Source organism: Oryzias latipes, chromosome 11 (assembly GCF_002234675.1).
Source record: "Oryzias latipes chromosome 11, ASM223467v1".
NCBI classification, from domain to species: Eukaryota; Metazoa; Chordata; class Actinopteri; order Beloniformes; family Adrianichthyidae; genus Oryzias; species Oryzias latipes.
The window spans coordinates 17,879,680-17,893,739 of NC_019869.2; the positions used below are offsets into that span (position 1 = coordinate 17,879,680).

General features: G+C 39.3%; 1 protein-coding gene across 6 annotated transcripts in view; it reads left to right on the forward strand.

Moving 5' to 3' along the window:
• The window catches only part of thrb (thyroid hormone receptor beta), a 68,350-nt gene that overhangs the window by 49,413 nt on the left and 4,877 nt on the right, over positions 1–14,060 (forward strand). For 3 of the 6 annotated variants that reach the window (XM_020706870.2, XM_011480960.3, XM_011480961.3), the window contains 6 exons: positions 6,917–7,017; positions 7,101–7,248; positions 10,624–10,829; positions 12,188–12,274; positions 12,355–12,501; positions 12,812–13,070. In XM_020706870.2, the coding sequence (XP_020562529.1) occupies positions 6,917–7,017; positions 7,101–7,248; positions 10,624–10,829; positions 12,188–12,274; positions 12,355–12,501; positions 12,812–13,070 (948 nt within the window). 6 annotated transcript variants of the gene reach the window in all.

Consider the following 14,060-nt stretch of genomic DNA (forward strand, 5'->3'; position numbering starts at 1 on the left):
GACGACTTATTAACTCGTGATCTCAAGAAAACAAATAAAAAGAATCAGACGTGCTGATAATCAGGCTGTTGTTTTCAGTAGATTTTTAACTTCAAATGTGATTTTTTTTATTGCATTTTATGATGTCATGCACATGCTGAACTTACTTTATAAAAGGGATTTATCCACTTTGGTTGGGTGTCCATCAGACCTGTTGACGTAGGTGAACATCTCTAATCCTACTGTATATAGGTTAAGAGAAAGTTGTGATGGATACTGCGCTCCTTAGTAGCATTGTAGCCCAGGTTAGTACCCTACTGGCTTTACAAAGTCTGGAAAAAAAGAGTTATGATGTCAAACCTTGTGTTTTCTTCTTAAAGGTTAGTTCGACTCACATCAACAGATCTGAACCATGCTGGTTATTCAACACATTAGAAGCATTAAGCCAAGAAATGTATTACATATACTTCAATCTGTGACTTTGCTGTAAATTTAGATGGAAAATTAATTCTTAAAAAAATAACATTTGTTTTACATGCATTTCTAAATGGACATTTTGTTGTTAAAATTATTGTTCAATGCAGGCAAGGTGTTGCAGACCAATCCTACACACAGGTTTATGTAATGACCTGTTCTGCCTGAAGGTGTGTTTTACAAGAGGGAAATTAAAGTCAGAGTGGTCTGCAGACCTGGGGACGGTTGTTCAGTGTTCCGCCAATGGGAACTTCAAACAGGCTTGGAAAACTTGTTGGAGAACCCCCCTAACATCAGGGATGCAGTCACGTACTATTAATGCTTGGAAGAGAGGCTAATTGCATCACAAGAAGGGAAAAAGTGCTGAAATCCCAGAACAAAACAGCAATGTGCCCAAAAAAGATTAGCGCTTAAAACTCTTAGTCAAAGAGGATCTTCAAATTCTTGCTTGAACAATGAAGACTGCAATATCAAGCGAAGCCCCAACTGCCCCAACCACAGCAAATACAAAGCCATCTGTGGTTGGTGTTGCACCTGCTGCCAGAGCGCCATTACTCACAACACAGCCGCCAGCAACCATTACCTCGGAATCGCAAACACCCATGGCAACAACGCGTGTAATACAGCTGCAGGAATATGTGCAGCAACACTGAGAAGCTTTTACTCTATAATGAACAAATGTGAATGCATGACGCTTCAAACAGGACTTACTGACAAAACCAGCTAAACATTTGCTGATTTCACTTCATTAACTGAGCTAAAGAGCATAATTACTCTTTAAAAACATTCAACACACATTAGAAACAAGGTTTGTTGAAGGGATTTTTCTTGTTGTTTTTGACAGATATGTAACGGCACTGATAGAAGTTCATCCATCACCGATAGGCGTTGATCATCAAGAGAAAGTGCTAAAAAAATACGTCTATATAAATCTAAATAGTGACACTATTTTATTTAAAAAATCAAACCAACTAATTAAATTAAAACAGGTTTTTATTTGCAGATCTAAAGGATGCTTGGGTTGGACAAGGTTTTTCAATGATCTTTTCTGAAGTGAAACCTTAGAACCATATTACTGGAATCATGTCGTGTGAACTGTTGAGATGTAGACAGTTAAGTATTAATTACCATTTACATTTATTATAAGTCATGTTTTCATTTATTTTTACCTGCATATTCTTATTAAAAATTGATTCATTTTTTATTATTACATAAAAAAATGATCAAATTTTGCATTCACGCTCGCCAGTTCTTACCTGACTGTTGTGGGTCCAACAAAATTTTTATTTTACTCATTTATACATTTTTAGATCCAATAGTAGTGTTTGTTTATTTTTAGTTATCGGTGAATTCTTATCCTAAGACAGAATCAGTCGTTCCTGAATTGAGCTGTTTTAATACATCTGCATTAATACTTCTGAATACTGCTATTTATCTTGCTCTGATGGCTGAACTTCATCCATTCATCCATAAATTTTCTTCATCCGCTATATCCCCTTCGGGGTCACAGGGTCGCGTGTCCGTCCCGGCTACTGTTGGGCAAAGGCGGGGTTCACTCTGGACAGGTCGCCAGTCTTGAACATCTTTTTTCTTACTTAATTATGTTATTATTTCATTAAAATTCATGCAAAAAATGAACACAAGCTTCCCTTAAATGTTATTAGTACCAATGTGATGTAAATTGATGCCTGGAAGCGGTTCTTAACATCCCAGGTCTGAATAGCGTCAGCAGAGTCTGTGTTTTGTCAAATGTCCACGCTTGATCAGAGCAATAACAAAAGAAGGAGCAATTTGTCACGGGGGGCATTTTAGGGCAAAACACTGACACCAGCCATGGAGACACAGGTTACCTGATGCAGACAGCTCTGACTGATTATAAAAGCAAGACATAAAATAATTCAAACAATTCCAAACTCATAAAGCATAAAATGTAATGAAAATATATGTAAATATCTTACTAAAACAGTAACATTTTAATTACATCCATCCTTTATTCACATACAGTTCCATGTTTTTGGACTGTGAGAGAAAACCAGAGTGTCCCTGGAAACCCACTAATGTGCCGGTAGAACATGTTAACTCCACAAAGTTGAATACCCAGCCAGATTTCAACAAGGGGCTCCTCGCTGTAAAGAGAGATTGCTAACCACTATACCCCCGTGCAGGCGTTGCAAAGTAAATATGAAGGTCAATTACAAGTTAAAAAGTCAAATTACGGGTTCAAAAGAAAAGTATTGAACCTCATTTATTTCAAAGTTACTCAATTTTAAATGAATGCAAACATGATTAATATAAAGTTTAGCCTCAAATACAAAAGGGGTTTATAGAGTTATATACCTTGTGAGTCCTAGGAATCAAAACCCTCTATTAATGTAAAAATAAAATCTCTCCAACACAAGAGGCCTTCAGCTCTTTTTGCTCAGCTGCTGAATAGGACAAGTAAATACACAAAAATAAATAAGTAAAAGTTACAACATTTTTTTATTTGTTTTTTTTGTTTCCCACTTTTGTTTCTCGTCAAAAAAGCTGGTTGCCTACAGCCAATTTTTGCTTCCCTAAATATTTGAAAAGAGGCCTACATGGGGTTGGGGACTCTTAGGCGGGACCCTTAGTTTACTCACACGCCTGTTTTTAGTTTTCTACGTTTGAACTTTTATTTTCAGATGTTTCCACTCTTGATTAGGTTTTTGTTGTTTTTATTTATTATGCAAATTTGATCTCCAGGGTTTGGTTTTTCTACTGACAACACAAGTTCTACAGTCTGCACTTGCAGAAAAAATGAAGGAGAGCACAAAAATGAAAAGAACTGTCTTCTTTCTATTATTCAGTTTTGTTTTTTCATATTCTAGGAAAAATGAACCCTGTAATATTCTGATCTATTTTTTATTTGGATATTTTAATTAAAAAAAAGTTCTATTTCAGTTTTGTATGAGAATTCTTTTTCATCTTCAATTTCGTTCTTGAGAATAGAATAGAATAGAATAGAATAGAACAGAACAGAACAGAACAGATTAAAATATAGTTTTTAACCCCATAAAGTGGAAATTACCTTGTTACCATACCTCTTTTTAAAACAGCAAATAGATAATAAATAACGTTAAAAAATATACTCAAAATGACAATATTATTTTTTAGTTTCTATGAGGCTAGAACTTTAGTCAAGATTTTGATTTAAATAACATTTTAATATTTATTTGTTTCAAAATTCTTGGAGTTTTTTTTTACTTGTTGCTTTCAATTTTCGTTTTATTTTAAGGTTTTGAATAGTTTTTGTAAAGTTTGAAGCTCAAATACAGTTTGGAGGGGGATCATGGGTTTTTTCTCATGTGTGGGATTAATCAACGGATGGGGGGATTCTAGAGTTAATTCTGCCTAAAGGCTCGCTCTTGTGTGTTTCAGGCATTGTGTATCAATAAAGTGGTGAGATTTTGATCTCAGATCTGCAAAAAGGCTGCAGATTCCATCCTTTCATTTCCCAAAAAGGAAAAGGATTTATGTGAAACTTTGAAAAACAAAAATCAGTCACTGATTTCTTGTCACAAAGCAGCTAAACTTGTTTTTTTTTTTTTTTTTTTTTTTTGCTGTTGGGGTTTAACAGGTGAGGGTTTGACCCGGCTTCATCTGGAGCCGTTTCTTCATCCTACCCAGGCCCTTTTGTGCTCCCAGAGTAATGAGATTACAGAGGCAGCACTTTGCACCCCAACTAGTTACTTTAACACAAGTTTAAAGCGCTTTAGCTTTATATTATATGTGGACACCTAATCACTCTGTCGGATTTTTGTCTGCAGGTCTAAGCTGCATTACAGGATTATCAGCACCTGTGCTGAATATGATCTAAACAGGACTCAGAAGATACTCCAAAGATGAGAAATGGAAATGCTTGATTTTTTTTCTTCCCCTTGAGTCTTCAGTCTCTAAAATTTTACATAATTTAAAGCTATTTTGTAGCAGTTTTTCTCTTTATTCTGTGCCAAACACTTGTGTCACTGAGCAAATACCATGAAGCCTGAAGCAGCCTGAGATGCTTTTGTCCAAAACGGAAAAACTTTTCTCAGATTGGGCCTCTTTTCTTCAGCTATACATTATTGAACACTCTAAGGCTGGAACTAGGAAAGAGTGCTCAAACACATCTGAAACATTTTTTTAAAACTGCAAATGTAGGTTTTTTTATTATATGAAATAGTTTAATAAATAGGATGAAGATGAACATGTAGAGGGAAAGCATGGGGCAACAGTAATGGTAAAAATGTGCTTTTATAAAAACCTTATTTGTTTAACTTTCTTTTGGAATTTCCTGCTACGTTCGACACTAAAGTTTCTCATTTCATCCAATGTTGTGATGAAACGCAAAACAAGAAAATGACAGAAAAATCTTTAGCTCGGCCTCTTATGCTGTGGATGGAGTCGCAGTTCATCAGTTACCCATCAGGCTTTGAACTGAAGATTTGTCAAACTCCTTTAAGTTTTTCACCTGCAGAGCTAAACACAAAATAAAACCAAACATTTCTTCAAAAATCTGACGTGTAAAAGCAAACTTTTACCTTTAGTCACTTGTCAGACTTTTTCCATCATGTATTTTAGAGCTTTAACTGCCATCAAATTTTATTTTGCTTTTCTACATAAACAACATCCAGTTTTTATGCAGAAATCCCTTATTTTCATTTGTTTCAACTTTATTTATCATCATTCTGCTTCTTTTGTAAGTACAAAATATACATTGGTTGTTTCTTTTCAATACAAGTATTTTATTTAAATGTAGTTGGAAGAGATTGTGACGAAGCAATAATTAGAGGTTTTTTCCTGGGGGAAAATAATGTTTCAAACTTCAGCCCCAAAGGATTTAAACAGCAGAAATGAAGTCATTTTTTGATAGTTTTCGAGCAGGAACATGGCAGGAGATGGACTGATGAAACAATCTGGACAGAGTTTCCTGAAGAGAAGGATGTGACAGAACTGATCAAAGCCCAAGTTTGGGGCTCAGATCAGCAGAAAGGCGGCAGAAGGCTGATCCCCTTATTATTGAACAGGAAGTCTGATCAATATGGCCGCGTTCAGCTTGAGTCCTATTATCTGGAAGCAGATCTCACTGTGCAGCTCACCAGTCTGAGGAGAAAACTGTTTTTACAAAAATCGTGGTCGTATCTTCTGACTTTATGTCTTGTCCTGAAACTGAACCGTGAAGCTGGCTGTAAAATATCCTGTGGATAAGCGAGTGAGGTTAAGGCTAGGAGGCCGTCCATCCTTCAGTGCAACACTTCTCTTAGATTTCTTCAAATGTGTCTTGCGTTGGTCCTTTCGTCTTTCTGGACCCTCTGGGATGGGACTCAAAGCAGGTACGACACGCAGAAGTCTTAATCTGTGACATTGTCAGTGGAAGTGGCCCATTAAGGATTTGTGGAGTGTCAGATTAGAGCCCTGCGTCGTCATAAATCTCTGCCTCCCAATTTGGCCGGGTGGTGGCAGAAGGGGGGGGAGGCTGGTGCTCTGTGGAGTCTTTGGATTTGCTGGAATAAAGATTTCTTCTTCCACTTGGCTCAACCTCATCAAGTTGTTTTCGGTCTGGGACGAGCTGCGGCTGGGCTGCTTCATGGTCTGTACGCGGACCCCCGTTTGGATTTCGGAGGTTTCTTCGCCGCTCTGCTGAGCTTTGACGCCATGAACTTCTGCATTCCGGACACGTACGAGATGCCTCACCCAGGGGTGGGAGGCTACACCGTACAAAGCGGGGGGGAGCATTGCATGTATCCAGGTGAGGGGCCCGGGTACGGACAATACGAGCCTCAGCCACTGCACCATCCACCCTGCATGGAGCAGACTTGGCCCCCCAGCCAGCACTTCTCGTGCTCGTATGCCGGGGGCTCTTCGTCCTTTAAGTCGGAGTTCAGCAGCGGCGACATCCCTTTGAGCCACTTCCACTACCAGCCTGAGTACTTCCCTGAGGTCAAAGCCGACTTTTCACACCTGCAGTGGATGCAAGGGGCCCACCGGAAAGGTACGACCCCCGAGGGGTTCTGTTGTCGGTCCCGCGGCCCCCTCCCTTTCGAGGTGTCGTGAAGATGGCACGATCGATCATGTGTTAGCGTCGACCGCGATCCGTGAATCATGGGTGTTCTTGTAAATGAAGCCAGACTTGGCGTCACAAGATGACAGGTCTCTGAGCTGAAAGGGGGGGGGGGCTCTATTGATTGATTGATTGATGGAGATGCACCAGAAGGCGTGGTGTATTCTTGTTTCGGCAAACACAAAAAAAGTATTGATCGGTGTGGCATCTGCAGATGCTCTAAGGTCTGATCTCGTTAGGGCTGATAGACTAGAGCTTGATCAGATGGGGGGCTGGGCTTTTACCCACCTAATAGGCAGAGGGGCTAGAAACATGTGACCACGTGTTTAGGAGCATTCTGTTTTATATTTAGAAAGATTAAACTGGAATAATGCATATTTTTAACCCAGCTCCTTTCTCCAGGTTACATACCGAGTTACCTGGACAAGGATGAACTGTGTGTCGTGTGCGGGGACAAAGCCACAGGATATCACTATCGCTGCATCACCTGTGAGGGTTGCAAGGTAACTCCGACACAACGTCATGACCCTTTTCTTCCACAAAGCAGCTCTCCTCCTGCTTTGACCCCTGTTCTGCTGCTCCGCAGGGATTCTTCAGGCGGACCATACAGAAAAACCTCAATCCAACGTACGCCTGTAAGTACGAGGGGAAGTGCGTCATCGACAAAGTGACCAGGAACCAGTGCCAGGAATGTCGCTTCAAGAAATGCATAGCCGTGGGAATGGCAACAGACTGTGAGTGCATGAAGCTTTCCTCACAGATGCTTTTCCTTATTTGTGGAGTCTAAACTAGACGAGGTATGAAGATCATTTTAGTTTAGAGAAACACAAACAACAGCTGAATTTAGGAACTCTGAAAGTCCGATATTTGTACTGCAAACTCTACATCTTTGATCTATTTGAACTTAAATAACATTTACTGATGAAAGACCATTGACTGTACATGTGAACTGGACTGAGTGAATTTGACATCACCCATAGAAAATGGTTTACTTCCAGCTCCAACCAACTGAGTCAATTCAGTCACCATTTTTTTGCAATACGGACAACGTCAGTAAGCAGTAATTGGTTGGAGTTGGTCTGAGTCATCGTTTCTATAGCAACCGCTCTCGCCAATCAGGAGTGAGCTTGTTGGAAAGCCACACCCCTGCCACTGAAAGCGGACTCAGGATAATCTGTCAATCACACATTTGAACGTTAGACCACATGCTTTTCCTGAGGTATCTAACTGATCAGTTTATAGCTTGAATAACTTGCAATAAAGAAAAAATTATCAAGAAAATAAATAGTGTTAACAGGAACATGTTATGAAAAGGAGCAGAGCAAGAATGTGGGTATGTGGGATTTGGGAAAACCAGTGGGTACTTCCTATTTGGAACGGGGGGGGGGCATTTTACAGGGAATTATAGTATATATTATTCAGAAAATTTATCTTTAATATGTAGCTCTTTCTGACAACAGAACAAATTCTTCTATCTGAGTGAAATGTTCCCTGCGTCTTTAATCAGCGTATAAATTCATTTAACTACCAATCATAAAAACCCTGATGGTCATATTCAGAGGTTTGGTGGTTTCTTTCAGCTGCACAATAATTTCTTCATCCAATCACAGAGCAGAACCTTATATCATCTGCTGAGGTTCAGGCAGATCTTCAGAACCAGTTTCTTTAAGAGTTTTTTGAAGCAGTCTTTTTTTATAGGATCTTCACTGAGAACATCTGAGACTCCACCACTGCAAACACTTTGCTTACAGTTACTGAAGCTTCCATCCACTGAGGCTCAATGAGCTTCATTAAAAAGCAGAAACTAAAGCAGAGTCACATTCTGGGTTGAAGCTGTAGGATGAAGAGTTCAGTCTTCTTAAAATTTTTCAGAGAGGCAGCTGAGCTCCATAATGGAGCTTCTTTCGGGTCTTCTTCTTGCAGGGATCTCCAGCTCCTGTTAAGGAAGGAGAACCTGTAGACTCAGAGAGTTTAGGTAGGACGGTGCCTCTGAGGTGACCTAATGGGGTTAAAAAGGAGACGTGCTGCAGCGTTTTGGATCACCTGCATGCCAAATGCATAATTGCAGGAATCACAGAAATTACAAATGTCTAAACAAGGAGTTTAGACTTTTGTTTCCTGATAACTTTTGTCATCAGGACAGAAATTGTAAAAAGAAAACAAACGATGAATCTTAGAAATGGTGTTAAGACAGAGAAGTGATAGGGGCAGAGGACAGAACCCTGAGGAACACCAGCGTAGGGGCAGTGAGAGCTGGATTCTCCCCTAGATAAATAGGATGTAATCCAGTCCAGAACAGTGCAGAGATGTCTAGTTCATGGAGGTAGAAAGGAGGATTTGGTACTTTACGGTGTGGAAGGCTACAGGAAGATCAAGCGGGATTACGGCAGGATTGTCGTGCAGCTTTAGCTGTGAGAAGGGATTCAACAACAGGGGGGGGGGGGCGTTTCTGAGGAAACAGGTCTAAAACCAGACTAGTTCAAAATAACATTTTTACTTGGCACCAGAAAATTTGAAATTAGGTTGAAACCTGATTTACAAAGGCACCAAAAAAACATGATTAATATAATCAATAACCAACAGGTTCCAATTTTGAACCCCTTTGAAATCCTTTCTGGTCAGTTTCCGCATGTGACAAATATCAGGTTATTTTTGTGCAGTCGTATCCTCATAACTCTTCCTCCCTTTGATTCGTCTTTTGTCTAAAGAGCTGATGTTGCTACTGCTGGACTTTCATGAAGCCATGTTTCAGGCAAGCAGAGAACATAGAGATTAGAATCTTTCATAAGGATTTTTTCCTGTTTTGATAAAAGGCATTGTACAGATGTCCTCCAAACGATCCCTAAAGTTTTCTTTGCCGTCTCATTTTTTTTGGGTTGGAGTTTAGAAGAAATTTTGTTTCATGTTGTTGGATTTAATTTGACTGTGGTTAGCTGACGTTCAGAGCTTGTGGGTGCCACAAAGGTGCTCCGACTATGAATAGATCGTTTATTCAACTACATCTGTCCAGTGTAAAGAGGTGCAGCTTTACCAGACATACCTGGTGCAACTATTTTAGACATACAAAGCTGCAAAGCCAGCCAGAGATGTGGGTGGAGGAGGTGGAGGAGAAGGTTTGTTTGCTGTCTCTTTGTTAACCTCTTTCGTGGCCTCAATGATCTTGATTTAAGACACAAAATAAGCCATCAGGAAGCGTTTCACTGGGATAGAAAGACTTTTTATGAAAAACGTCTTTAGTTTGGAGAATTTCTCTTAGAAAAGCAAATAAACCTGAAAATACAACACAGTTGTGTTATAGCAAAAATGTATTTCCTCAGAAATCACTGTATGAAGATCAACTTTGATGAAAATCCGGTTTTTAGTGTTTTAACGTGTTCTTGTGGCATTTTTCTGATAATGGAAGACATATATATAAAGAAAATTAAGCTGAAAATAGCATTTTTGATTCAAATGGTTGTGAATCAGGAGCAGGAAAAAAAAGTTTGAAAACGCTCGTAGTTGTGATGTAGAAGCTGCAGTGGGCAAGCCATTCCATTCGGATGCATCCACTCACATGTATGTCTGTGTTTTACTCGTCTGAGCTGGAATCTGGATCAAAACTCTACAGCTGAGTAACTCCATAATTATTCACTAATTTCTGCTGCATTGATGATGCTAAGTTGGAGGTTTGAGGGGCTGTAAGCTAGCAGGATAGCATGTAAGCAGATGGGTAAGGGGAACGGGGGCAGGATCGCTCTGTGCCCCAACTCAGAGAAGAATTTCCGATGAATTCCTGCCACTCTGCAGAAACTGTCCTTGAAAATGATAATTTATTTTATTTTGGCTAGAAACGCCATAATTATAAAAGAAAACACTGGGAACGGCTCAAAAGACGATAAGAGTGGGACTTTAACGCAATGAAAAAGTTTCGGTGGGGAGGGTCCCTCAACCACCAATCACAGCAGAGCGACATCCTCTCACGTGAAGTACATCAGGGGACAACATCAACTGACCCCATCTGCCTGACGAGGGCACTCTGCTGCAGTTGTGATTGGCTGCAATGTGTTTTGGAGGAGAAGGTGGTCGAACAGGTGCAGCTGATAGTGTGACGTTTTCCCGTCCCGCTCCAGTGGTGTTGGATGACGGCAAGCGGTTGGCCAAGAGGAAGCTCATCGAGGAGAACCGGGAGCGCCGTCGCAAAGAGGAGCTGCAGAAAACGGCGTGGGACCGGCTGGAGCCCACCCAGGAGGAGTGGGACCTCATCCGCCTGGTGACTGAGGCCCACACGACCACCAACGCTCAGGGCAGCCACTGGAAGCAGAAAAGGAAATTCCTGGTGAGATGGGTTTCCTGTTTCTCTGCACAGCCATCAATTCAATGCTCGGATGAGACTCCCCCCAACAGTTCCTCACCACTGTTCCCACCTTAACATGTTCGTGTGTTCTTTCTGTATCTCCTTGTAGAGAGAGCAGAATTAGCTGGGCGTTGGAGAAAAGTGTTCCTGAGCGCAGCGGCGCTAATATCAGACATTTAAAGCGTCTTTCTTTAATGTTTTCCTTTAATCGCTTCTTCATGTCTTTTTTTCAGTTCCTTCCTGCTGCTTTGTTTCATTCTCTGATTTGCAGCTTTAACTTTCAGCCTGTAACCAGTTTTTCTTTCTTTTTCTGTTCATCTGTGCCGGCCGAGTCTTTGTCAGCTGTTTGGCTTTCTATGGCGGGATTTTGCAGAAAATGTTTTACAAGTAATTTAATCCCAGAACCAAAAAAGTGAAGGACGGTTTTGGGGTCATATCATTTCAGTTTAAAGTGAACGAAAAGCCCAGATAGTAAATTTGATAAAAGTACGTTGAAAAAACCAAGAAAGTTCATTTTTAAATGTGAAGGAATTATTGTAAATTTGAAAAATAAAATTATATATTTTGATAAATACATATCAATCTTAGCTAATAAAAAAAATAATACTAGTTATATTAGCTAATTGCGCATATAAACAATGTCTAGGTTAAAACAAGGCATATATGGAGTCACTTTTTGTCATTGATTACATCACACGACTAGGATTCCACTGCTTAATATAAAAAGGCGTCATATTAGTATATATCTCAGTATATATTTTTCTTTTTGTTTCTTTTTTTCTCTTGTTTTTTCTTCTTGTTCAGTCTTCATTGTGGGGGAAAAATAAAAATGAAAAAAGATGAAAAACAAAAGGAAAAAAAAAAACTTTTAAACTTCATTTTAAAAAATAAAGTTAAACCTAAAACTGTTAAACAAATAAAAAATAAGGTTTATTTTTAACAGCTGCTTTATTGTATTTTCAACAGATAAAAATAAAACATTAGTAATATTTCGTTCAAGTTTAAACCTATTGTTTTTAAATTTACAATTTTACTTTTTAAATTTTCATTAATTCCTTTACAATGTGTACCTTTTGCATTTTAAAGCCTCTTTTTTTCTACCCAAATTTACAATGTCTAATTTTCAAATATAAAATTTACTGATCCTAATTTGACCTAATAGAGGATTGCAAAACAATGCCAAATAAATGAGAGGCTGTGGAGTCCCACTGTAGAAACTCATCTGCATCTGCTTGTTTTTCTGTCTGCACTCATCTGTCTGCAGTTTAACCTGTTTTCTTGTAGTCATGTGACGCGTCTCCTTCATGGAAACTTCACGATTCCTGTTGATTATCCGACAGGTCGAGGAAGCAATGCTTCTTAATGAAATAACATGTAATTTATTCTATACTTCTGACCAGAGTCAGGCGGGGGGAAAGGAAACTAAGGTAAGAAAGGGTTTTCTGAGTTTCTCCTCTGCCTTGACCCCTCCCTCAGTAACTCAGCAGCTTTTGCTGTGTTCTTTCAGCCAGAGGATTTTGGTCAATCATCCGTGGTCAGTTCACCCGATGGAAACAAAGTGGACATTGAAGCCTTCAGTCAGTTTACAAAAATTATCACCCCTGCTATAACCAGAGTGGTGGACTTTGCCAAAAAACTGCCAATGTTTTGCGAGGTAAGAGGTTTTTAAGACTTAATCTTCATCATTTCTGAAACCTTTGATGATTTTTGTTTTACACTTTCTTTTATTTTGAGTCAAAATCGATTTTTGTCATGTTTATTATGAAGCTTTCTAAATGTTTTTGGCTGGTCCAAACTTTGCAATAAAAGAAAAAGTATTGTTTTCCAAATCTGCTTAATTCACAAACGCGATGTTGGATATGGGAGCAGTAAGCCGCCGATTGGCCGGAAGCTGCGCACAGACTGAGCTGCTGCGGCTCAAACAGCAGGAAGCTGCGTTCTCTGACTGCCCCTCTCTGACCCAGCTGCCTTGTGAGGACCAGATCATCCTGCTGAAAGGCTGCTGCATGGAGATTATGTCGCTGCGTGCCGCCGTTCGCTACGACCCGGAGAGCGAGACCTTGACGCTGAACGGCGAAATGGCTGTCACCCGGGATCAGCTGAAAAATGGAGGCCTGGGCGTGGTTTCAGACGCCATCTTTGACCTGGGCGTGTCGCTTTCCTCCTTTAACCTGGATGACTCGGAGGTGGCTCTCCTGCAAGCTGTCATCCTGCTCTCCTCTGGTGAGCCCTGCAGCAGCTGAATGGGTATTTCCAAGATCAGGAGCGAAAAACAATCTATAAAAGAAAAATAAGCAAAAGTTTAACAAAAGAATAAAGCAAAGGAACATTTAAATCAGCTAAAATAAAAGAAAAATACAAAATTCTCAATATTACCAAGAGAAAATGTTTTAGTACATCATAAGCAATATAGCTCTCTTCAACAATTTCTATCACAACTTATAGTTTTTTAGCGATTTAACAAACTTGTACTGATTTTTTTGGATTTGTGGAAATCTCTGTCAGACATGAGACTGCAAAACAAAATAAATCCATGCAGGTCTGCAGGAAATCCACATTTTTAATGCATGCTTGGTTAAAATACTTCACTTTTTTTATTTATCATTACTTTTAAGAGAAAAAAAGAATGTCTAAAAAAGAAAAAAAGTAACGTCTCAGCAAATACTAATGAAAAGAATAAACTTTTAGCTTTTTCAAAGCACATTTTCATCAAACATGTATTTGGCACATTACGGTAGTTCCTTCTACTGTGTCAAATACTTAAAGACTTTTGGATGTGTTGCAACATCATCATGTATCTAGAAGTCTTGTTCAAATAATTCAGGGAAATTATCCCCAAAAGTTTCTTGTTTTTTCTAGCAGTGTGTATTCATTTAAGCTAGACGTGTCCAAAGTGTGGTGAAATGTAATTTTGTTTTAAAAATTGTACTGCATTCCTGTGAGATGCAGATGCCAGCTCAGACATGGAAAATTAAGTCATTAATGGATCTATTGTCTGCAAAGGGAGGCATCATAATGGAGCGGAGCAGGGAGACTTAGGCCCGCCCATTTTACTTGCTTCGTCAGAAATTGGAGCTTTTAAAAAAATTACGGCTTCTATCTGCTCCTGATCCATCATGATTTGAAAAAAGAAATACTCAGAAATGCAGTCTTATTTGAATATTCTTTTATATATATGTCATCCGTTATGAGAAAATGCTACAAAAACATGTT